The sequence below is a fragment of the Chionomys nivalis genome, chromosome 1, assembly GCF_950005125.1.
Source record: "Chionomys nivalis chromosome 1, mChiNiv1.1, whole genome shotgun sequence".
NCBI classification, from domain to species: Eukaryota; Metazoa; Chordata; class Mammalia; order Rodentia; family Cricetidae; genus Chionomys; species Chionomys nivalis.
This window is the reverse complement of record NC_080086.1, coordinates 8,212,116-8,238,035: the sequence shown is the minus strand read 5'-3', so window position 1 is coordinate 8,238,035 and position 25,920 is coordinate 8,212,116. Positions and strand designations below refer to the sequence as shown.

The 25,920-nt window shown below is 41.2% G+C and overlaps 1 protein-coding gene across 1 annotated transcript in view; it reads right to left on the bottom strand.

Annotated features, from left to right (window-relative positions):
- Gys2 (glycogen synthase 2) overlaps window positions 1-25,920 on the bottom strand; it is a 35,560-nt gene continuing 9,640 nt past the window's right edge. The window contains exons 3-16 of the mRNA XM_057775533.1: window positions 25,434-25,625; window positions 23,634-23,816; window positions 20,643-20,787; window positions 19,418-19,535; window positions 18,748-18,868; window positions 15,833-15,939; window positions 14,807-14,866; window positions 14,290-14,368; window positions 13,230-13,343; window positions 10,933-11,059; window positions 6,534-6,629; window positions 5,449-5,612; window positions 4,283-4,363; window positions 1-1,028 (exon numbers count right to left, since the gene is read on the bottom strand). Of these exons, the coding sequence (XP_057631516.1) occupies window positions 807-1,028; window positions 4,283-4,363; window positions 5,449-5,612; window positions 6,534-6,629; window positions 10,933-11,059; window positions 13,230-13,343; window positions 14,290-14,368; window positions 14,807-14,866; window positions 15,833-15,939; window positions 18,748-18,868; window positions 19,418-19,535; window positions 20,643-20,787; window positions 23,634-23,816; window positions 25,434-25,625 (1,809 nt within the window). The 3' untranslated portion in view covers window positions 1-806. The remainder of the gene's footprint in view (window positions 1,029-4,282; window positions 4,364-5,448; window positions 5,613-6,533; window positions 6,630-10,932; window positions 11,060-13,229; window positions 13,344-14,289; window positions 14,369-14,806; window positions 14,867-15,832; window positions 15,940-18,747; window positions 18,869-19,417; window positions 19,536-20,642; window positions 20,788-23,633; window positions 23,817-25,433; window positions 25,626-25,920) is intronic.

Genomic DNA, 25,920 nt, shown 5'->3' with positions numbered 1-25,920 from the left:
TAATAATTATCTATAAGAGATTGAAATTTTCATTTAGACAACAAAAGTCCTGTTACAATAAGGGGACACACGTTGGCGGTAACATCTTATTATCAACGATCTGGACACAAATTCTAGATTTCCGACGTCATGTAGTAAATATTCACTGGAATACATAGAACACGGATTTGGAGTAGTTTGTTTTCTTGTGGATTTTGACAATCATCTGCAGAGCAAGATAGAAATTCATGGCTTTAAGGCACATGACAAACGAATAACGAAGTCTTTTGATTTAAATATGTGAGTCATGCAATTTAGTTAAGAATCAATCTTTGCTGGAAGAGGTTTGCTTGGAGTATAGAAGCTTCCATAAATATTAATCAAAGGATTATGATGATTTTTGGACAAAAAAAAGCAGCTAAAAATTTCTGATCACTTGTGTTAACTATTTCTGTGTGTGTGTGTGTGTGTGTGTGTGTGTAGTGTCTTACTTTTTAACCCAGTCTGGCCTTGACATCAGGACAATTGTCCTGCCCCAGCCATCTGAGTGCTAAGGTTAAAGATATGAGTCACCATCTCCGACTAATTTAACTATCATTAAAATATCCCCAGTCCTGTCACTTCAAAAACCTTCCTCATCTTTAAATTTACAAGGACAACAAGACTTGAAGATCAAAATGCTTCATCCCAAATTACAAAACTTAATTCACTTAATCTCCTCCGTTCTTCGTGGGCAGAGAGCATATTCCATTGCAATTTTCAGAAGAAAAAGAGAGTCGCGCATTTTCACTCTCTCGGAGAACCGTTCTGACTTTGCTCGCCCGGGGTCAGTTTTTATATTCCCCATGAAGCTTTTTCTTCCCCTTAGGAACGTGGTTCAGAGAAAGCGGTGACTTGATATTTAGCCGATCCCTCTCAGCCTCCTCTTCCTCGTCGTATCTTTCCTCCTCGTCTTCGTCTTCCACATCACTGCTCTGAGGGCTGGAGGTCTGAGATCCCGATGGAGAAGGGGGAACTGAGGAGGGCCTGGGATACTTAAACCCATCCGTCTGCCGAAGACAAATAAGACACACATGTTTAAAAAAAGACTCCTGGGGGGTGGAGAGATGGCTCGGTTAAGAGCCCTGGCAGCTCTTACAGGGGTCCTGAGTGCAAGCCTCCGTAATGAGATATGGTGCCCTCTTCTGGCCTGCAGGCATACATGCAGGCAGAAGACAGCACATAATAAACAAATCTTAATATAAGATATATAAAATATAAATAAAATATATAAAATATAAATAAAAGTCTTCTGGGTTTTCTTTTATCATCACTTTTGTTTTGTTTTTGTTGTTGGTTTTAAAGTAGTCTCTATACATAGCCCTGACTGTCCTGAAACTCATAATGTAGACGAGGCTGACTTCAAACTCACCTGCCTCTGCCTCCAGAGTACTGGGATTAAAGGTATGTTGCCACCACACCTGGGTGGTTTTCTCTTTTTAAATATAATTGTCTTTTTAAGATTTTAATCATGTGTGTATTTGTGTGTGTTTGTATACAAGTACGTGCCATACACATGATTTATCTTTTTCCAAATCACCTTAGGTTTAAAATCATCCAAACACATGTGCAGGCATACATAAACACACACACACACACACCCCACACACATTGCTAACATACCAGATGTGAACATCAGATTCCCTGGTGCTAAATTAATAGGCCATTACTCCATAAGGAGTGCTGACAACTGAAATCAGATCTTCAGAAAGGCAACAACTCTTAACAGCTGAGTCACATCTCCAGCCCTGACTTCCTGATTTTCAATGACACAGACAGTATAGATACTAATTGAATTGTTTTTAGTGATCCTTCAGGAGTTTAGGAACTTTGACTCTGGTACTATCAGTGTTAAAATAGGCTCATTAAACACGTGACTATCTTTGACTAAGCACTAAAATATACCAAGTACTATATATACTGTCTATAATAATTGCATATAATCATATAATATATATAATTTAATATTTTAACAATATCCACATAAATTCTTCCTGCTTCCTCTCTGAGAAAAAGAGACAGAGAAAAAGCGAATGACGTGCAGAAGTCATGGTAAAATTTAGTGCTGGTCTGTGACAACCCTAAGTCTTTCTTTAGTTTCAATGGCCATACACATTGCTCTGTCTTCTTACAGATGCTTTCAGAAAGTCCAGGACATGGACAGCTCAAGAGGCCACCAACAGACACTACTATATAGAATCCTGGTGGCTGGGTGACCTCACTGATTCCCAAGATTGTACCAATTGCATCATTTCAGTTGGTGGGGAAGCACCACAAGGCTTTAGTGATACTGCCCAGCTGTGTGGAATCATTGAGAAAGCTCACTTAGCAAACGCATGCTGAGCACTAGCTGTGCTGTGCGTCATGGATCACAATGCCACCAAAGGCGTAGCTCGTACTACACCGCATCATCCCTGCTTCACAGGAGTGTGTGTGCTTGAAAGCCATTGGTCGACCTCATTTCAATCATTTTGTACATTGTTATTAAGTTATACAATATAGTCCTATCAGTCTCCTGGTACTTTGCTTAAAATCAGAAAAGGAACTGGAGAATGAATAACCCACCACGCTGCTAAAGAAGACAGACTCTCCCATTGACCATCAACTGCTGACAGTTGCTTCAGTTAGGGGTGGGCCGCATCCCTCTCCATGCAAAATACTGATTAGCGCTCTACACCTGCATGTATTCAAGCAGCACTAATTGGACTCAGAGTGTCAGAAAAAGAAGAGGAGAGAACATGAAATTGGGAGGTAGGGTATGATCTAAATACATTGTGCTCATCTATGAAAGTGTCAAGGAATTTTTGAATAGAGCTGAACCTGCATTTAGTTTCTCAGACAGAGTAAGAGCTAAATACTCGTTCGTTGAATAAAAATATAAATGGGTGAATGGAGCTGAGTCAGCAAGTGAAATGTGCACCTTCAGATAAATGAGGCACCCAGCTCTCCAGTGAGAGCATGGTAAACCCAGAGGTTGGAATGTGCTGAGGGCACGTTTAGGGGCTAATACTTCCTTCTACATCTTTTCCAGAAATCTGACCTAGGCGGGCTAGTTGTTGCATTATTAAAGTTGTTTTGGTAAGAATGATCCCTGCCTAAGACCTTTAATCAGAGTGCAACTGGATTTGAGGGATTTGTGCCTTCTTGATGGGAATGGATAGTTGGTGGGGGGGTGATAAGATCGATGACTCTTGATACTTAGCATATCATGAAAATTTGTGTACATTTGCTCAAAAGATACTTCTTCAGGACACAAAGCCTGATTGTTTGTTTGTTAAGGCAGGCTTGCTCCATGTTGCTTATGTTGGTCTTAAACTCACAAATCCAAATGACCCTCATGACTCAGCCTCCTGAGTAACTGGTACTATATGTTCATGTCCCTAGGTTATCTTATATACAATGGTGATTCCGATGTGTCCAACGTGCCATCCATGGGCTACATGAAGCCAACAGGGATGGCTATTAAAGTGTCCCAACACAAAACTGTAAACATTTTTCTAAAAGGCTAAGTTTTTATTTGTGGTTGTTTAAAAACTGTGTTAACTTGATTGTATAGTTCTTGTGTGAACTTTGTACACAACAGCACAGTATTATGATATCAAAATGTTGAATACACCTAGATCTCATCCTCTCACTCTGAGGCTGTCCCTGGATGAATGTGAAGCTAAAAAGATGTAGTCCTCAGATCAGTGTGTAGATTCCAGCAAGGATGGATCATACTGAAGAGAAATGCCTGGGTCTACGCTGTCTTCAGGTGTGTCCTGTTCTCTCTCTTTAGAAGAAAGCACCTGTGAACTATGATGCTTTCACTGATAGAGATGTCTAATTGGTTCTTAGACGAAATCTCCCCTGGGCTGTGCTGAATGGAACAAAACCAATCTTAGGGTCCAATTCCCCCTCTGAGCTTGAATTTGCTCTAGTTCATTCTTGCCAAATGGTCATTCTATATTTAAACACTTCCTTGGATAGCAAATCTACCTCCTGCTAAATCAACCCATTCTATTATTGAGTAACTCTCAGGAAAATGAGAACCTCATAGCGACCCCCAAGCATCAAGGCAGAGAGAGTGGTAATGAAGAGAAATGCCTTTAATGATATGAATCAGCCATCTAAGCTTGTGTGCCTCTACTCTTCACAGTTCCAACACCATAAAAAGGTGTACTCCTGGCCTATATAGCTACTTACAGATTCAAAGGTCTTGTTAGAACTGCCTAATAAGAAATGTCATTTTTTGTAAAAAACAAACACTACATTAAATACTTACCGCTGGAGGTGAGGTAGGCTCCAGATGGAATTTGTCTGGAAAAGCTCTGCTCAGAGTCATGTGTCTGGCATGCTGATAATACTGTCAAAACAAAGCTAGTTCACATGTTACGAATCTATGAGGTATTTCAGTAACCAAGTAAGGACATAAGGTCCTCTCTTCCTAAGCCTGGGAAATCTATCTCCATATCAACTGCTTTATAAAACTGTACTTTTTGTGTGATACTTGACCATATCAGACACTGTGTTGACCGATAGCTTGCTGTGTATTTGAAGCTGGGGAAGATGTGTGTCCCAAATTGAGAACAAATAAAAAAAAAAAACTGACCATCTATGGTTCTTTTACCTGTCAATATACATGTCCAGAAATACCACAAAACATTGTGGGAGATCAGTTGTGTTGGCCATGCTGAGATCTGGATTGACTGTAAACATGACTGGAAATTGCTTTCATTCTTCTTATCTAGACATATTGGACACTAATCCTGCCCAGACCTAGATAAGGAACAGAACTAAGGCCCTGGCCTTCCTGCTCTCAGTTCAAATGAGGGAGTAGCATTAACTACTTAGGTCATCCTGAGTACCAGCATTATTGGATATAGATACTCAGCAGATAGCTGCACCAATTCTTGACCAGGAGAATTCAATAATATGCAAAAACCATATTAGGGGAAAGCTAAGGTACTTTGTTTAGTATTGAATCACTCAGTGTTAGGCTATATGGACACCTAGATGATTGCCCAGCTACGGAACAAGTGAGTGGAGGCATTGCCTGTACTTAATGCATTCACAGAGAGTGTCCTTTCCACCTGCATCAGAGAAGAATATGACTGCAGCATCTGTGGAGTGAAAAACAACTAAGGTCTTTGCTCTTGACATTTTCTCAACTCCACAAAGCACTTCTGCATGCCTGTTAGGCATCAAACTAAGTGCATGCTGGGTTCATGCTACATCCTGAAAGACGTGATGTCATGGATATCTAAACCCAAGAAGACTTGGGTATATAGCTTTGAGGATTCTCATTCAGTCAAAAGGTACAGGGACACACCCCGAGATTTCAGTACTCGTGGTACTGAGTTTAGTTTACAGATGGGGACTAGAGGCAAGGTTTTCATTGGGTAATAAGATCTCAACGAGCTCTGCCTAGCTTCCGAGGAGCTTTCTTACTCTGCCTAGGTATCTCCAGTCCAGAAGATCAGAGAGCCTTTCTGTGCGATTCCTCTGGATGATTCTTTGACGTCGTGACTGTTTGCAAAACCCGTAGAGAAACTGAGTCAGTTGATTGCAAGAATCATCTGGAGATCTGAAGCGCCTGTCGACGATGTAAATACCTGCAGAACACAGAGATCAAAACAACTTCCAATTTATCAGTGTAAACACCTGGAGAACACACACACAAATGAAAATACAATTTCCAACTTATCGATGTAAATACCTAGAGAACATTCACACAGATCAAAGCACGACATCTATCTTACTGCCTAGGTTCCACCAATCCACAACTTGCCCATCATCAGTACCTGCCTAAGCTACCACCTCCACTTTATTTTCCCCTCTTCTAAGGTTCTATATTTTCTACAATCTTCTAATTATTAAAAATCATCATCAATCTTCTGCCACCAAAACAAATCTTACCTTAAAAATTTTATCTAGCCCTCTGGGTCAGTAATTCTCTAGGAATTGCTGCTAACCAGAAACCAAGGATGGAACCTATGTTAGCTTCCCTTCCCCCACTCCGTGTTCCCACTAACAACCTCACTGAGAACTACCAGAGGAGAGCTTCCTCCTGCAGACTCAAGGCACAGGCAGAGAACCCATTCTGGTCTTGTTGCTATGCAACATGAACAGATACACAGTGAAATGCAAATTGTCCTTTAGTCTTTAAAAAGTGATTTTTTTTTTCTACCATGACATGGATCTTTAAAAGAATAAACGTGTTCTCTATAGAGTGACCAATATGCATACTCCCAGACCATACCCACTGTGCTATTGCTCCTAGGACTTAAGGGGGGAAAAATCCTATCACCACCATCAAAAAACAACTTAAAGGCAAAGTTTGCCCAAGTTCCACCCCTCTGCAATTCTTCTTGAGAGCAAAATATTCAGCATTAAGAACACTCTTCCCTGTGGATCCCCTACTTGAATCTACTTTTAATTAAATGAGAAATATAAGCTTTAATTTCAATACAGGACAGCTTTAGCATTAGACCCTGTGAAGACCCTGAGGATACAATGAAGGAAAAAAATCTCACCATACGCAGTAGGGTCAGCCACATGCTCTTGCATGAAACAGCCAAAGCCAGAGAGGTTTGTCGTCACACTCGGGATGCCCATCACCGTGCATTCAGCTGTGAGAGAATGGACAAAGAAGGAGCTGCAGACCCTCTCTCAATCCCCACGTTCACATGGAGGAGAAAGAGCCCTGTTTCCTAGGGGTAGATTGTTACTCCCTGCCCCGTGTGGTATAGACCCTTTATCTGCACTCGTAACACAGGTATCTTTGCAAGCATTCCATGAAGCGATGCTGACATCATCCCTCTCTGACAGGTGAAGAAATTAAAGCATGAGGAGTTGATGTCACTTGGCCTCTCCGTAGAATCAGGGGACAAGGGAAAGCTGGTCCTGAAATGAGACATCCAGTCTGAGAGTTCTTGCTGGGACCGGCTGCTTTTTACTGGCTGAGCCCAGCAGCCTATTTTCTGGTTGACTTTTGTCCATCGTGAGCTTGTGACTCTGCTTGTGACTTTAATGGGGGAGGGTGTGTGCTTGGACACAGCCAGGTTTTCCTCTACTGGAATCTCCTCTGCACACAGGCCAGGCACTCTCTTACAAGTGCAGGGAATTCATGGTCTCTTTCAGTCTTCCCTCACCTTTTAATTAAAACCTTTTCCCACAAAATATCTAAGCTATATATAAATATAAAAATATCTTTCTCTCAAAGATAGCTGTGTTTTTTTTGTTGTTGTTTATTTGTGCATGAGAGTGTGAACCTGTGTGTGTGTACATTCCTGATGTCAAGGAAATTTCCACAATTGCTCTTACACCTTATTCATTTAGGCAAAATCTCTCAATAAAATCCATAGCTGGTATAACTTGCCAGATTTCTCTGGGGACCCCCTTCCTATTTCCTCTGAGACTGGAATCACAGGCTTATTGCCACTCCCATGAGGCATTTGGTGGGTTTGGGGGTACTAAACACTGGTCCTCATGCCAACATGCCAAGTCCTTTAACTCTTGAGCCATCTCCTTATCCCAACATCTACATTTTAAACAAGCAATATACATTTATGTGGTTATGGAAATCCCCTTGGTTCTTGTGTGGAGATGTGTGCAAAAGTTGTGTCATTACGTGTGGGGTGGTTCAGTTTAGATCAGGGCTTTGTATCCTCTGCTTGTGAGTATTTCCTCCTGGCTCAGTTCTGCTGCCACACAGAAGCACTTTTTACTTTTAGGGAGGTTGCAGAAGGTGGGCAGATAGGGATTGCCAATTTCTTTAATATCTGCCGAAAATTTCGGAATTTCTCCATGGGAATAATTCATATAGCTACATAAACACAAAATTGTGTCTAAAAATGCCATGAGATTTCAAAAACCCTTATTTTCATTCTCATTAAGTAATTCACTAGTATATTTTGTAGTTAAAGCCAGGAAACCACGGAAGCTCAATGTATGTCCCTTGAATGAATTTTATAAAATAAACATTTCATAGGCCTTCTCAAAGCCCAGTGCTGGTATTTTAGCTTCCTAACTATTGCTGTTCTAAACACATAAACATTTGGGGAGGAAAAGGTAATTTTCACTTTAGGTCTTACAGTCCATCCTGAAGGGAAGTCAGGACAGAAACTCAGGGAGGCACCCGGAGGCTGGAACTGAAGCAGAAGCCATGGAGCCACACTGCTTATTGGCTTGTTCCCATGGCTTTCTCAGCTTTCATAGGCCCAACCGTGGAGAAGTGACACCACCCACAGTGGGCTGGATGCTCCCACATTGGTCATTAACCAAGAAAATGCCCCAAATATCTTTTTACAGGCCAATCTGAAGGAGGGATTTTTCTCAATACAGGCCAATCTGATGAAGGAATTTTCACAATACAGGCCAATCTGATGGAGGAGTTTTTTCAAGTGAGGTTCCCTCTTCCCAAATAACTAGCTGATTTCAAGTTGACAAGGAAAAACTTAACATGTACAGTTGGCTTTAGTGAGTGCTTTCAATAGTTAGAACAGCACCATATTATTGTTATAAAAACAAACTAGAGATGATGTACTCTAGTTAAATCCATGCCATAAAAAGACTTGTTTTCTCTTCAAGAACCAATTTAGAGAGTGACTATTCTATTTTGTGGTTTGAATATAAGATGGCCATATAGATTCATGTGTTTGAATGGCTCATGGTGCGATTTGGGAATGAATAAAACCTTTAGGAGGTGCAGTCTTGCTGGAGTAGAGTTTTGGGGTTTATAGTCTCTCTCCTCTGCCTGTCAACTCTCTTCTTCCTGAGCTCAGACACAGCCCTCTATGCTTGCTTCCAGGCCTTTCATGTCTGCTGTCCCATCTTGTCTATCTCGACAGACCATACATTGCTGGAACCACAAGTCCCCCAAACACATTTCTTCCATAAGCTGCTTTTGTTGTTGTTTTAGGTTTTTTTTTTTTTTTATTTGTTTGTTTGCCTGTCAGGGTATTTTATCAAAGCAATAGGGAGAACACTAACATACTCATTTGGCCAATTTAAACATACAGAAAAAACTGACTGTGTTAATTCTCATAACCTCCTTCCCCTATTTATATCCCATAACTTCTTCCTTGTCCTTCATCTTAGAACATTGGATAAATCTCTATGATTTGGGGTCTTATAAAATGAAGTGTTGGGAGCCTGGAGGGATGGTTCCATAGCTAAAATCTTTGGCTGCTCTTGCAGAGGACCCAGGTTTGATTTTCAGCACCCAAATGGTGTCTCACAACCCTCTGTAACCCCAGTCCCGGGAGATCCAATGCCCCTCTGGCCTCTGTGGGCGCTGCATGCTGTGGTGCATAGTCACCCATGCAGGCAAAATACTTAGACACTTAAAATAAAAGTGAAATGCTTTAAATAAAAGATGTTTTGCCAGGCCGTTGGTGGTGCATACCTTTAACCTCAGCACTTGGAAGGCAGAGGCAGGTGGACCTCTGTGAGTTTGAGGCCAGTGTGGTCTACAAAGCAAGTTTCAGTATAGCCAGAGCTACCCAGAGAAATCCTGTCTCAAAAAACAATAAAAACAACAAACAAACAAACAAAACAACCAAAACCAGTCAGTGGAAAGGCAGGGTAGGCTTATAACAGTCTTTGCACTGATGGGCATGTCTTCCCAGTCCCGTCAGTCAGTAACACATTTGTGTTTTCCTCCTCTGTCCACAGTAGGTCTCCCTACAGGAAAACTGCACTGCACACTAGAAATCACGGGAACAGGAATGGATAACATCTGTTTCATCAACAAAATATGTTTTGTTTATTACTTTATTGAATATGTAATTGAAATAGTCTCTGTGGACATGTCCTCGCCTCCTAAGAAGGAAAACTGTTTTCAACAATGGAGACGTGACAGTAATAATAAGCTTTAGAACTACAAGGGAGAAAAATGATTTAAATGCATTTTTATGTCGAATTTCAAGAAGTAGTTATATTTTGTCTGTTAAAGTTTTAATAATTTTCTACTGTTGATTAATTACATGGATGGAAGGTAGAAGTTCTGGGTGCAAAATCACCTAAAAGAGAAAATTCTAATGAAGAAAAAAGGGAAAAAATTAAAATAACAAATCCTTTACAGTTTGCTTGTTCCAATAGTATAGAATTCTTGTCTCATAATTTGATGGGACTGAAACAATAGATCAGAATAAAACAGCTTCAGAGCCCTTAGACTGCTCATACTGTGAGGGTGACAGTAGTCTCTCCTTATAGAATTCTAGATACTGTATTTAAATTCTAGATAAAAATATAGATATGCTGCTCTTGCAGAGGACCTGGGTTCAGTTCCCACTGCCCCCCACATAGTGGCTGACAATCAACTATAACTCCAGTCCCAGGGGATCTGATATCTTCTTCTGGCACCTGAAGGCATTACTTGCACATGGTTTGCACATACATACATGTAGACAAAACAACTATACACATGAAAAATTAAATATGTTGACATTGTGAAAGTTCTTCTCTTTAATAATTCAACCTAATACTGCCCCTTTACCTGGCCTCTTTTGTCTCTTGGGTTGTAGGTCAATAATTTTTTTTTTTTAGCATCTTGTTTTAAAATAAGTGGAATTTAATCTAGATCAGGAAGGGTATTTCATATTACCAAGAAGACACAGGAAAGTTATTCCTATCCTTTATGCTGGAATGCAGGCAAACTGTTTGCTTTTTTATTTATTATTTATTTAGTGGTGCTGGAGATTGGAGGAACGGCCTTGTATATTCTAAGCACAGTCTCATAGGTTTGTTCCTATTCTCAGAATCTACAAAGCATAAAACTGATGCTTGAAGGGATCCATCCCTTATCATTTTTTATAGGAACTGAGAAAGCAAAGCCTTAGTAGAGATTTCCTACCAACTTTAACATACATACACATATGAAATAACATGCCACCCAATCAGAATCTGTCTGCACTCATACATGTCACATACCTGGAGTGTAACCCCAGGGTTCATAGTATGATGGAAACACCCCAAGATGACAACCCCGGACAAACTCTTCATAATCCATGGGTAGTAGCGGGCTGGTGGAGGACAGGAATTCTGGGTGTAAAATCACCTAAAAAAGAAAGTCATAATGAAGAAAATGAAGCAAAGACAAAGTCCCTCTATACTTTATTTCAATCTTAGAGAATGCATGTGTTTGATGTTCATGGATAGAGGGGAAATAAGTTGTAAGGATCTTAGACTCTCCACCTTCCTCCACTTTGTAGCTCAAAGTCTCTGTTCTGCACTAACTTTGCCCTTCATCTCCAAATCCTGAGTCACAGGGTGGAGAGGAGGCACGCACATTCTCTGCTTTCACACCAAACTCTTCCCTTGAGCCTCCTCCAGCCCTGTTCCCCAACTGCTGATTCCTGACTGATTTGTGAGTTTGTTCCCAACTTGAGCAGGGAAGAGGGGACGGATCACCTGTGACCTACACATGAGTTCTCTGAGGGAGACAGACCTCAGGGGAGGGAAGAGGCTGGAACAGTCCTGCCCGAGTTACACCATGCCATCACCTCACCTAGAGACTGTTGCCACCTACCATAACTCGCTTTTATTCCCCAAGGCTCTCTAGTCCACACAACACTGGAGTATTCTGCAAAGATGCTATTCATGCTTCTGCTCAAAAGTCATGAATGCCTCAAAGAAAAATACATGTACATAAAGGCCTGTGTGCAGTGGAGTGCCGGTGTTCAGGAATAAAATGTCAAATCATAAATGCCTACTTCTATGTAAAATATCATCTACTGTGTGATATTCTAGAAAAGACAGAATTGTTAGGACATATGCAGAGCACAAAAGTGTTTAGGATGCAAAGCTTCCTATATCATACTGTAATGATAAAAACATATCATTGTTAATTTGTCCAAACTCAGGATGAATGAAGCCAAAGGTGAGCCCCAGTATGAAGACATTGGAGGGATAGCAATGTGCCAATTGGGACTCATCAGTTCCAGCAAACAGACCGTGCCACTAAGGATGCTACAGAAAGGAGATGGTGCCTGGATGAGGCTCCCAGAGAATGGAAACCAGAAAATGGCTCCTGAATTAAAGGCTATTAAAGTGTATACACAAGGCTGGGAAGATGAGAGAATACATAAAGGGCTGGCTGTCCAAGTGTGCAGAACCCACGTGGAAATCTGATGGTGGATGGAGAGGTGGGTCGGTGGCTAAGATGCTATTCATGCCTCTGCTCAAAGAAACATACATATACATAAAGGCCTGTGTGCAATGGATACTAATTGTTCCACCAGAGGAGCTGGGTTAGATTCCCAGAACCTACAGGGTGACTGACAGCCATCTCTTCTAGTTTCAGAGTATCTGATGCTTTCTTCTGGTCTTCTTGGGTACCAGGCATATGCATGGCACACAGCCAGCCATACTTGGAGGTACAGGTGTGTGCCACTCAGCCTGGTAACCTGAGTTTGATCCCCAGGAACTGAGGGTGGAAGAAGAGAAATGACTCTGCCCGTTGTCCTCTGAACTTGTCATGGCTGCCGTGCCACATCTTATCCTCCACCGCACACACAAAATAAATAATGAATAAACGTAATCTTAAAAATGAAATACCACAAAAGAAAATGAAAATACTTAAAAACATAACTCTTATCAGAGTCCTTTCCTGAAGTAAGTTTTAGAATATGTTTTGATCACTAAAAAGTAGGTAATTTCCTTGTGCCTGCTCTTAACATTGTTCAATTCATACAAATATTAGGGTCAAAGCTCAGAGCTGATGGAGATTTAAGAGTAATCACCTAAAACAAGAAGCAGAATCAATCATTTTTTAGAAGTGTTTAAGTGTTTTTTTTCACAGAAAACACTTACAAAAAACAGTGAAGAGCTTGTAATAAATTCCCTCTGAAGTATATTCTACATAATTCTTTTGTTTGTATATGTGAGCATGGAAACAGGTGTTCTAGTGTGTGCATGTGTATTTTGATGTCCCTACAGCTGTGCTGTTTTTAAAGAGTGTTCCATGTTACTTTTTGAGGCAGGGTCTCTCTGGCCTGGAACTCATCAACTAAGCCAAGCTAGCTTGTTAGTGAGCTCCAGAGATCCCATGGATTCCCCGAGCACTGGGTCTACAAGCATGTGGCACCTGGCCAAGCTTGTACCGGAGTGCTGGAGTGCTGGAGGGTGACCTCAGACTCATGCATGGCCAGCATTTTACCAACTGAGTCTTTGCCTCAGCCTATTCTGTGCGATTCTGAAGTCGTTTATAACAAACCAATTAGTTCCACCTTGACTCTGTCTGCACGGTTGTTGAAAAGTCCGATCCGTCTAATGGTGCTGAGAATGGGATCCGTGGAGTCATCAATCATGTTATGAGTGGTGACAGGAGGCAAGGACTGTCTCTGTGGGAACAGGGGAAGAAAATGTCAGTGGTGAGAAACATTAGAAGTGTGACTCATTTCTGCAAAAGGCCACAGACATCTTGTGCTCCCTCTGGGTACTCAGCCCTCTGAGATGACCCTGATTTGATGATTAAGCTTTGTGTATTTCAGGGGAAGAGAAAGAGTTTCAGAATCTTCTTCACAGACCATGAACAGAAAGCTTCTGTTTCCCCCATGCAGCCACTGTGCGAAAGGTGTGGACGTCATGAATGCTTCCGGGTATGTCTAGAATGCTAAGGTACTTTGGAATCTGCACCCAGGATGAACTTAGTCACTGGAATTGTCTAGCAAACCACACTATTAACAAGACCCCCATGCATGTCTAGAATACTGCAGCACATTTTAAAACAATAGTTTGGATCAGTAAGGAAGCATTGGCATTTTCTCTACTATGGTGGGGGTTATGCATTTTTGGAGATTTTCACAAATTATTTTGTTGTTGTTGTTGTTGTTGTTATAATGAAAATAATTTTTCAGCTGAGTATATTGGCTCAAAAGGAATTCTGTAAATAGGTTCAAAGGTAGACTTTGTGAGATTTCTTAAAGAATCGTTTAGAAACAATTCAGAAAAGCACATATAAAATCATTCAAGTGACCATCTAAGAGTATTGTTCTGGGTGGGTAAATGACTCAGTGGTCAAATGTTCAAGTCTGATGATTTGAGTTCCATCTCTGGGAGTCATGTGCTGAAAAGACCCTAACTCCTTCAAGTTGTCCCCTGACCTCCACATGCATGCCCTGCTTCACAACCACAAACATACATGGAATGAAAAAAGAATTATGTTTTCCAACTCTCAGATATAAAATTTCCTAATTTGGCAAATTCCTTCATATGAATGAAGAAAAATTTGCCTAGATTTATTTTAATGATCATGAAAGATTGTACCTTCCTTTAAATTTTTCTTACCTGAGTTGAAAAAATGGCTCTTTTCATAATTGTTAAGTCATCTCGATCCAAGATGGTATTCATGTCAGGAATTTCTCCTCTGTGATGAAAACAGTGTTTAAAATAAAAACAGTTGGCACTAGTTAAGTTCTTTCTGCCAGGCATATATAGCTCATTTATCGTAATAATGTTATTTACTAAGACGTTAACACAGATTTAATATATGAATATTTACTATTTATTTGTTATATTAAGTCAATATATATTTGAACTTAAAATGCTCTTCAGTCTCAGACTGATGTATTAATGAGTACCCAGTGAACGAGAACCTGTGCACATATGCACATATGGTCTCCTATGTGCAAGCTGTTCACTAATGCTGTCAAACAAAAGGTAAAAGTCTAGTGCTCAAATGACATCTTCAAAGGCTATAAAACTTCCTTTATGTATAGAAAAAAATGCATGAAAAGTGACTAAATTGGGCTGTGTGGATGGTGAAGCCATACATGTTGATGCGTAAGTTGTTCTAAGCACTTACCTCAATAAACCATCGTAAAGCCTCTTTCCAAACTTTTCCTTCAAGGAATGCACAGTGTCCCTGTTTGACACAGACAGATTCCTAATTCACATGCAATCATAATGTTTCATTTTGATCTTTGGGGGTTTGAGTGAGAATGGCCTCCAGCAGCTCAGATATTTGAATGTTTAGTCCCTAGTTGGTGGAACTGTTTGAGAAGATTTCATAGGTGTGGCCTTGTTAGAGGAGGTATGTCATTGGGGATGGGCTTTGCTCTGAGGTGTCAAAGTACCCATGTAATTCCTAGTTAGCTCCCTCTGCCTCGTGCTTGAGGATCAAGATGAAGCTGTCAGCTGATGCTTCAGCATCGCATGCCTGCTGCCTTCCTGCCTGCTGCCTCCACACCATGATGCAACTGTGAACACTGAATTAAGTTTTTACTTTATATGCTGCCTTGGTTGTGGTGTTTTTGACACAGGGATAGCAAGGGAACCAAGACCCCATCTGTTGTGGAGGTGCTGTTGTCTCATTAGCTTTTCTTGAAGTTACAAGGATTTTTTTTTAATGCAGCTCCTCCAATTATTTCCCAACTGTCTAATTTAGTTTGGTTGAGAAAAAAATCCAGGACTAAGGTCACCAAACATTTGGACAGCCTAGAGAGCTGGAATTCTTTTTTGGCTTGCAATAACTGGGGAATGGTTGAGAGAGGGAAGGGTCAGTGAACAGAGCACTTTAGTGAAATGTTTAGTAATTGTTTGATCTGGGCTGGCTGCGTGCAGAGGGAGTCATTATATTCATCTCCTTGCTTTGGTATACATCCAACCCATCTTTAAAACCCATATACGGACACACGCTCATTCTGTAGCTGATAGGAAGTTTTCCTAGTACCGCCCCCCCCCCCCCCCATTATGGGCACTGCGCAGTCCAATGCATCAGTATTTATGCGACAGTCGTCAAAGAGAAACGAAGGGCACAGCTCTGAGGTCGTACACTTAGGCAAAATTCCCTTCACATGTTGCCGGAGAAGGCTGACAAACGCGAGATTACCACAGCTGTTTCCGCACCGCCTGGCCCTTCAGGGTTTCCACGTTGAAATTGTTTGTCTTGGCAGGCATGATGAAAAACACCACCACAGTGACGTTGCTCTTATGCATCTGAGGAGGGACAGAAAACACAGTAACGTCATCTAGCAAAGATCAAAAAGCACCTGACACAGGGACCGCAAACCTGGGAAACAGTGTTTTCCTGTATCACAAAAGAACACGGAGCTCTGAGTCACAGAACAGGAGCTGATGTCTTTCCAAGACTTTTCTAACTGAATTCCAAGCAGGATTTGTCGGCAATGAATATTTCCATACCATTGGCCATGTAAAATAGATAATAATAGCCACTCAGGTCATTGTGTTTTTTCTGTGGGGCCTGACAGAAAAAAAAAAAATCAAAATTCCTTCTTTAAATATTGAGGTCCAAAATTTAATGAGGATTTGTTTCTGCTTCTTCTTCTAACTCTATGTAATTTACCGAGTTGTACAAATGGATTTTTTTTTGCATGTTTCTGTTTCATTCCTAGATGATCCATATGATGCATTTTGACTTTTAGGCCAACACATAAAGGAATAGAGCAAGTCTATGCTTCACACTTTGGTTGTAGCAGATGCTGTGCTGGGCACTGTAAACACACAACTGACCTCTGCCCTTGTAACTACCACACACAATAGATGTGACCCATCTCATTCTACTGATGCTAAGGAAGCGCTGATTGTGTAATATTTTATCTGAGCACCCAAAGCCTATTAGGGAAAAAGTTGATACTTAAACTGATACTTATTTTACATCTAAAATCTATGTTTTCTTGTTCTCTTCCACACATTCCTTGGGCATAACATCTCTCTCTCACAAGACAATGACATAAATCAAGACACTTTGGAGGAAAAGCCTAAACTCAGTTAAAACTATGAGCATGTGGATATCCTTATGACCTAAAATGAAAGACTATGTCCTGAGTTTGGGACATCTTTCCATCAGCTGAGTGGCTTCTGCCCTCTGACACCTCACAGTTCATTCAGGACATCTACAGAAGAGATGGGACTTGAAACTCACTGCAGGTGGCAGCCAATGTACTATCAAAGAAACTACTACTTATTGTGTATTTTAGTTTCTTTAAGTATTATAATTATCTTTTTCTATAATTTGATAACAGCATGTTTTATTTACTTCATATCTACAAATAAAGTGAACATTTAATAAATGTATGGATTGGTTTATTAACAATGACCCTAAACATGATGCATGTTTGATACAGTTATGAGCATACTTACAAAACATGCTTATGGATATATGTCTGGAAATATGAACAAAGATTATACCAGAATGATCCTTTTTACTTTAACCTTTTTTTGCACATGGTGTTATTATTATTAATTACTTACTTATAATGCAGTTTTAGGAAGTCTTTCATCATACATGGTATAATATTTTTGCTAAGAGAGGAAAAGAAGAGCTATATTCCAAAAAACTTGGAGACTTAGGAAAATCTAGATTGTCTTAATATTTTTTTGTTTGTTTGTTTTAAACTAAGTGTGTATGTGTGTGGGTGTGTGCACAAGAGCACAGAATCTGAGCAGGTCAGAAGAGGGCATTGGATGCCCTGGAATTGGAGCTACAGGAGATTGTGAGCCGCCATGTGGGTTGGGAACGCAGCTCTGAAGGAGAAGCCCGTGTCTTCAACTTCTGAGCCATCTCTTGGACGCCCAATGTCTCTGTGTCTCGATAGCTCTGAACTTTCACACTGTTGTTTCATTTATTTTAGTGTGATAGGTTTGGAATAGAAACCAATCACTTTAATCAATAGCTATGGCTTAAAGCCATTCTCTACAGCTGTCTCCCTTGGCCTGGGTTTCTCTGCTGAATTCCTCTTTTTTAGGCCCGCTTCCTGAGCAAAGGTAATATACTATTAGGGGTAGAACCTTCTTTATGTTTCCAGGAGGTGAAACCTTTCAGAGATGAACAGTTGGAGATCTGTCAACTTGGGGAGCTGGTGTAGATGGTAAAAGTGGGGAGATTCTGTGAAAGACAAATGCTGTGACACTTGACTGTTTCACGTGCAGCAGGGCAACCACAGCTAGAGCTGTCTGGATTCGGGGTGCTAAGTGTGATGCCGAGGGTGGTATCTATCAGGACGCTGTATCATCACCCACAAGCTACATCTGGTTTTGTTTCTTCTTCTTCTTCTTCCTCTCTTTCATTCATCCATCCTTCTTTTTTTTTTCTTTTTAAGTTTTCAAGATAGTACTTCTTTATGCAGCCCTAGTCGTCCTGGAACTCACTTTGTAGACCAGACTGCCCATGAACTCAGTGATCCTGCTGCCTCTTGAATTCTCTGATTAAATGTGTGTGTCAGTATGGCTTACATTTGGTATCTAATAAACGATCTGTGGCTTTTAGTTTGCTTGACACTGCTGTTTCTGTCTTCCAACAAACTCCCATTAAGAAAAGGACTATTAAAATGACTTTCTAATATATAACATGTATAGTACAAAATTGTGATTTTAAAATGTACTTTAGATCATAGACAAAGGCACGTGTGAGTGACATACAACTCCAACATGTAAACTGAGCAGGTTTCCAGAATTACATCATTTTCAATGTTTTGTTACATTTCTCTCCTTCTCCTCCTCTTCCTTCTTTCTGTCTCTGTCTTCTTCTTCTTCCTCTCTCTCTCTCTCTCTCTCTCTCTCTCTCTCTCTCTCTCTCTCTCTGTATTCAGAGGGCAGCTTCTGGGGTCTTTCCCTCTTTCCATCATGTGGGTTCTAGAGGTAGAAATCAGACTTGGTAGCAAGTACCTTTACTGGCTGATCTGTCTTACCTGCTCAAGTTTATCATTTTAAAATACCAAAATCAAATTCCCTCTTGAAAGCTAGGTTCTTGAAAAGCCCATGTGCCACGCCCCAGAGCTTCCTTACCCTTAGGAGGAAATTGAGCCTGGATAAGGATTCCAAGAAGATGTCAGCTCCTTTGTTTGAGAACTCATACCTCCCGGCAATGAAAAGGAATAAAGTCTTTTCCAGATCAAAATCCAAATGGCTGAAACAAAACAAAGCAATTTCTAATAAAACAGAACAACAGACTGGAGGAAGTCTCTTCAAACTTAAGGGGACTGAGGAAAAAGAAGAATTTGCTATATGGCTTGAAAAGGTGTGTGTGTGTATGTGTGTGTGTGTGCCTGTACATGTCCTTGGAGACCAGAAGAGGGAGTCAGAACCCCTCCCAGTGCTAGAGTTTCAAGTGGTCGTGAGCCATCTGATATGATGCTTGAAACATAGCCCTGGTCCTCTGCAAGAGGAACCTGTGTCCTTGACCATGGAGCATCTCTGCAGTCAGCTTTCCTTCCTTCCTTCCTTCTTTTTTTTTTTTTTTTTTTTGCTGGTGCCAGGGGTGGGAGTGGGGTAGGGTGGTTTCAATACGTGGTTTCTTTGTGTAGTCAAGGCTGTAGCGGAACTAGTTCTGTAAACCAGGCTGGCCTTGAAATCACAGAGACCCACTTGCCTCCACCTCCCAAGTACTAGGATTAAAAGTGTGCACTGCCATAGCTTTTCTTTCTTTTCATTTTTTTTTAAATAAAGAAAAACATACCCATAGAAATGGCCTCGAACAAAATCCTGGATTCTAGCCTTGTACATAGCATGGAGATTTTGAAATTCATGCACTGCAGAAAACTTCTTAACATTCAAGCCATTTGGAGTTACTACATCTGAAAAAGTAAAATAAAAAAAAATTGGGACTCTTTTCTGAGAGGTAATATGTATTCTTTGTCACCTTTGTCAGGAGGACTAAATAAATAAATAAATAAAACCCCAAACTTTGTAGTTTCTTGAAAAGACAATTTTGAGTTCGTGTGGGAGGACAAGCACGTGAGGCTTGGTGGGTAAACGGAAGTGGACACTGTGGTTTACTTTCCCAAAGTATTTGGCAGTGAGGAAAAACAAAAACTAAAATCAACCAGAAACAACAGCATGCAATGCTTTAACAGGGCAGCCCCCACAAACAAAAACTTCCCTTTATAACAGGAAAAAGCAAAGCATTTGGGTAAGTGCAAAAAGGGGCTCTGTGGGCAGAGAGAAATACAGAAAGATCAGGAGAGAAACAAGGACATTGTTGGCCCATGTCCTCTCAGAACCGTGAGTGTGTGAATGAGTCTGACTGGGTGGGTTTTGTCAACGTAATAGCATAACTGGGAAGAGGGAATGGTAACTGAGAACTTGCTTCTGTGAGATGAGTCTATAGACAGCCCTGCGGTTCATCTTTTTGATCAGTGATTGATGTGAGAAGGCCCAGCCTGGTCCAACCCACTGTGGGCGGTGCCACCTCTGAGCAGACTGTCCTGGGTGGTGTAAGAAATCAGGCTGAGCAAGGCATACAGTCAAGCATGCAGCGTTCCCTCAGGGTTTCTGTTCCTCCGTGTTTCCACTTCAGTTCCTGCCTTGACTTCCCTTAACGACAGGCTGTGATCAAGACCTGTACGCTGAAACAAACCCTTTTCCCTCAAGTCCCTTTCGGTTGTGTTTATCACAGCAATTGAAGCCCTAATTAAGACAGAGTCCAAGAGAGCCCCAAATCCACGGGAACATTTGGAAAGAACAAAGACAGCCTAGCCCAACACGCTGCCACTGCTCTGTTCTCGAGCTCTTGTTTTCCACTTGTTTGGTTTGGTTATTTGATAAAATGTATTCATTTATTTAAGAGCCTCCTCTAGGCACCCAGGGGTATCTGAAAGCAAGGGAATGCCAGGCAAGATCACAGCCGTTAAGTAGGGGTGCTGCGTGTGTTAGGAGATGGCAAAGCCAGCCCCCGTGATTACCAGGCTTCCGCTTCAGCATGTGCTCCGCCTCGATGGCTGTGATCTCTGACACGGTGGTGAACACATGTGCGCAGTGCACCGAGGCCCGCTCCATGCAGTAGCGGTGGTAAATCTGCCTCTCTCCTGCCTCCTTGTCTATGTCGAACTGTGGAAGACAAACACATGGTCCTTGCGCCATCCTCTTCACAAGCAAAACAGAACCCGTAGTCCACAGTTGCTCTTCCTCACAGCTGACTGAAGGTATAAGAACCCCATCAAAGCGCTAGTGCATATCACGCTGCTTGCTAAATTATAAAACTGGTATTTTTAAAAATATTGTTTGCTTCATGTCTTCCAGACTATTATTTTATCTTCATAAAATTTTGACATTTTGTTGCATGTTTTCTTATTCCACAGTTTATAAGTACACAGATAATTCTAACCTCCAAGGATTTTATATTTTACCACAAACAACGAACCATAAAAAGGCAATGTAGTAGAGTCACTCAACAAAAGTGTGTTGGGCCCATAAAATTAAAAAAAAAAAAAGTTGGAAAAAATGGGGGCTGGAGAATGGCTCAGTGGTTAGGAGCACTGGCTGCTCTTGCAGAGGACCCAGGTTTGATTCCCAGTGCCCACACGGCAGCTCACGACCATCTGTAACTCTAGTTCCAGCGAATCTAATGCCCTCTCTGGCCTCAGAAGGCAGATGGCACACACATGGTGTATGGACATACACGTAGGCAAAACACCTATACCGATAAAATAAAAATTAAAAAATTAAACAAAGCTGACACCGAACTTGACACTGGAAGTTTGGATAATTATTATCCTATTTAATTTGCTGAGAGATTTCTTTTCTCAGTTACTCCTTCTAAGTTAATTTCAAAGAGTGTATGCTCACTTCATAGTATGTGAGGTTGTGGGATTTGTCACTCTTGATATCAATCCTAGTGTAATATTTTTATGAGATTTTATGGGTGCATTCCAGATATTTTAGCTAAAAACAGGCAAAACAACAACAACAAAAACAGAAACCAAATCCTCAGTGAACCCTTAAACTTCTTTCAATTCACTTACTCGGGGTCATTTCTCACAAAACTCCCTGTGACATTATTAGTATCTTAAAAGTAAATATGATAAATATACATGGCGTTCAGCTCTGCTGTTTGTCGTGTTTAATTCTCAGAAAACTCACATGTTCTGTCTTCATTTTACAGAAGGGAAACCTGAACCTTTCAGAGGCGAGGGAACTTGGCCAGGGTCACTTTTCTATTAAATGTCTTAGTTGAGGAGAATAATTTAATATGTTTATATGTTGCCTAAATTAAACCTAGTGTGAGCTCAGAATCTCCTGTGGTTAAGAAAATACTTATAAATATTACTCAAAACCTAATTTTTGACGACTTGTTATCCACTAGCGACTGGCAGAACCGTTTACTAGAATAAGGGGTTGAAATACATAGCATATATCTGAACATGACTGAGATTTGTAGTTATCATTGAAGGCATAATAATGTAACTAATCAAAAGGCTTGTAATCTATCTGCGTACTATAATGTCTTTGTTCCTAAATAAGACACCCATAATACATTATTATATTGTCTTGATTGCTGATCTCTAAGACCACAAAGCACTCTTCAGTGACGGACTCCAGGGGTCACTGTAAGATCCAGGCCTGACCTTCTGGGCACATACTGCCAGGGTGCTCACCACAGGGCGCTGGTTTGCCCTGATTAATTGACTGTTACCATACACTGTTTGCCAATCTCCTTTGTCTCCCGGCTTTTAAAATACCTTGTTGACTTATTGAAAGCCTGGATCTTCGCTTAGGCTGACCTTTTTGTAGGGCAGCTCTCATTAGCACTGCTGTCTGCACTGTCAGAGGCTCTCAGAAGGCCTGTCTTTGCATTCCAAACGTGTTCGAAACAGCGGCATCAACTCCCCCGCTACTGATTATTATTCACGCGTGTGCATCCACAGACACACATTCTGATTCATAGGATCCCAGAAGTTTAAGTCTGGGTAAGTTTAAAAATTTAAGTTTTCAATTTCCTGATTTTCCTAATAGTGAAACCAAACCTTTAAGCTCTAAACTGACTTGATAAGTAAACTAGATATTAAACACACACTGTTTTAGTTAATGGTCATCAAATGTGTGCTTTTGATAATCTTTCTGACCTTATAATATAAAATTCTTTGGGGCTGTAGTGACAGCTCAATGGCTAAAGGCATGTGCTGCTCTTACAGAGGACCTGAGTTCAATTCCCAGCCCTCACTTGAGCAGTTCACAACTCTAGCTCCAGACGTTTTGATGTCCTCTTTAGGCCTCCAAGGGCACTTGCATACTTGTGACACACACTCACACAGACACATAAATAGAATTAAAATTGAGAAGACACTTTTATCATGCCAGTTCAACTGAAAATTGAAGAAAGATAAAAAACTAAATGATCTGAGGTCACAGATTTGGGCACTCAGTAAAACAGGCCATGAGGTGCCCACCTCCACTTCTGTGACATCTGCTCACTGGCCCTGGAGCTCCTCACCTGTGCACTCCAGAATTGCAGAAAGAAGCTCAGGCATTTGCTTAAAGTGTCTGCCAATAAATAACTCACACAGGGGATAAAGAGATAAGGCTCAGGTTCTGATCTGGGTCTGTCCAAGATCCCAGTTGTCTGTCTGTCAATCATCAGACCTTGAATCTGGGGAGGAACAGGAGCCTGTGCCTCACAGTACAGTGTCACCTTCCTGTTATGCCCGTCTCGATCCCTGTTTCAGAGAGGGAGCAGAACTCGGGCTTCTCAGCCTCTATCGTCCACGGTACCGCAAACAAAGTTAAACTTCCTCCACCTCCATCACCCAGGGGAGACTGCTCCATGAATTCTGATGAGCTAAAAGGGCATTGCTGCCACGCAGTTGTTAGCTGAAATGTAGAGATCAATATCTTTCATCTTTGGGCTTCAGCGAGCCTGAAAGAAAGGGGACAAGTGGGGCCAGTGGATGCTTCACCTTGTCAAGCTGGTTGTAGAAGTCAATATTTGCTGCGCAGAGATACCGCCCAAGCAGCGTGGCATGAGTTGTAAATATTGTGGCGATGGGAAGTTTCCTGGCACGGGAAAGGACCAGCCCAGTTCCAGCCTGCCATTCATGGAATTGGGTAATAACTTGTTGGCCGGCAGCGTGGTCTGTCACCTGCATCAGTAGAAAAGCCTTTAGTGATTGGTGTTGCTTGATCTTGAGCATTGCCCACAGTAGAAGGACAGACGTGAGGTGTATAAATCATATCCCTCTTAACAGAAGTAATACTTTTGAGGAAATCAAGAGAATCCACTGACTCTACCCATGTGAGCTTCTTTCACACCCAAACCCCTGCATGTGAATACACCCCACACCAAACGTGCACACCACACACACACACAAACATACACCCACACACCAAATATACTCACCCAACACACACAAATACACATTCACAGTAAGTACATACACACCACATACATACAACAAATACAACACACAAATACACCCCACACCAAACACACACACATACCTTCCCTCATAAATACACCCACTCACCAAACACATTTTTACCACATACACCACACACATGCACACACACACAAATATACACCCCCACCCCACACCTTCTCACATAAATATACCCACCCACCAAACACATATTTACCACATACACCACACACATACACACAAACACAAATATACACTCACACTAAACACACACACCTTCCCACATAAATACACCCATCACCAAACACGTATTTACCACATATACCACAACCACACACACATATACACATATAAATATACCCCCACACCAAACACATGCATACACATGCATACACACACACACACACACTCCTACACTAAAGATATGCACACTACACACAATACCACTTGGTAGCTGGTCTCTAACTTGGAGCCATGGCTCAGGCAGGAAGACTGTAGAGGATGAGTTGGTGGCACTTACTGGTACCACAGGATTGCATATCTGTCATTACGACAGACTTTTCCCAAGTCACTAACCTGTCTTCACTTCTGCTACTACTAAGAAGCAGCCTGTCCACCTTCTCCAATTAGCCCTTGGTGAGTACTGCATAGGACTGCATCAGACAGATGTGTTAAAGGGAGCACCATCACAATACTATGAACTTAGCTCCCTCCTTACTAGGGGTCTCCTTCCTTAAGATCTGACTTTTGTTAGGCGTAACCATCTGGAGGTGATGAGAGGCATGCAAGGAAATCCAAGTACTGTGCTTTGAGAAGGTAAAAGACTAAAGGCTGGACCCATTTACAAAACTGGCTTCTGGTAGTCTCCCTCTGTACCTCTCTAGACTAACCTGCTGCTAAGAACTGCTCTGTAGCTGCTGAGGCTACTTCAGGCTTTAGTAAATAAAGGAAATATCAAGCAGTCACTCTATGTCCAGCTGTGCTCATACATAGACAAAACAGACTGTTTTCAAATCTTTTCTGCTGCCTAGAATTTATATGTATTTTTCATGAAATATCTCTCTTATGCATATATTTTGCATATCTTCTATATGAGCAGGCAATATAGCTGTGTGTTTTATATGCATGATTTCATTTAAATATTCCATGAGATGAGTAGCAATAAGTATTACTATTCTGTTGCAAAGGTTGGTAGTTAAGGAATGGCAAATATTTCCTTAAAATCATTTTTAAAATGCATTATAACAATCAGTAGAAGCCTATCTCCAAATTCGTAGGTCATTGCTGGATCCTCAGTGCAGGAGGCTGCCCTCTGTTCTGTCATTATACAGCAAACTGTACCTCTTTTAAGAACCAGGCAGTTAAAGACCCAAATATAAGCATATCGTTGGCTTCTCGGTCATGATGAGGGATGCCAACGCTACATGCTTCCCAGAAGTCACCCTTCCACCTGTCCAGGTTCCATGCTGAAGAGCTTATATCAAAAAGCACCACGTAGGGACTCCCTTCTATCAGCCATCTTCCAAAGTACACCTGATACAGAAAGAAAACATAGCCAGTGTTTCCTTAAGTACAATGTAAGAGAAGAATGTGCACTTGGGCTTGAAAGATGTAAACATTATCTGCAGAAGGTTAGGATTTGAATGTGAAATGTCCTCTATTGGCCCCTTTATTGGAACACTTGGCCCCAGCTGGTTGTACTGTTTGGACAAGTTGTGGAGCTTTTTGTAGGTAGAGGCTTCCTAAAGGTAAACCTTGGATTTTTGTAGCCTGCCCTGCCCAGTGCCCTGGATGTCCTGTCTGCTGCCCTGTCTTCCCTGCCACGGTG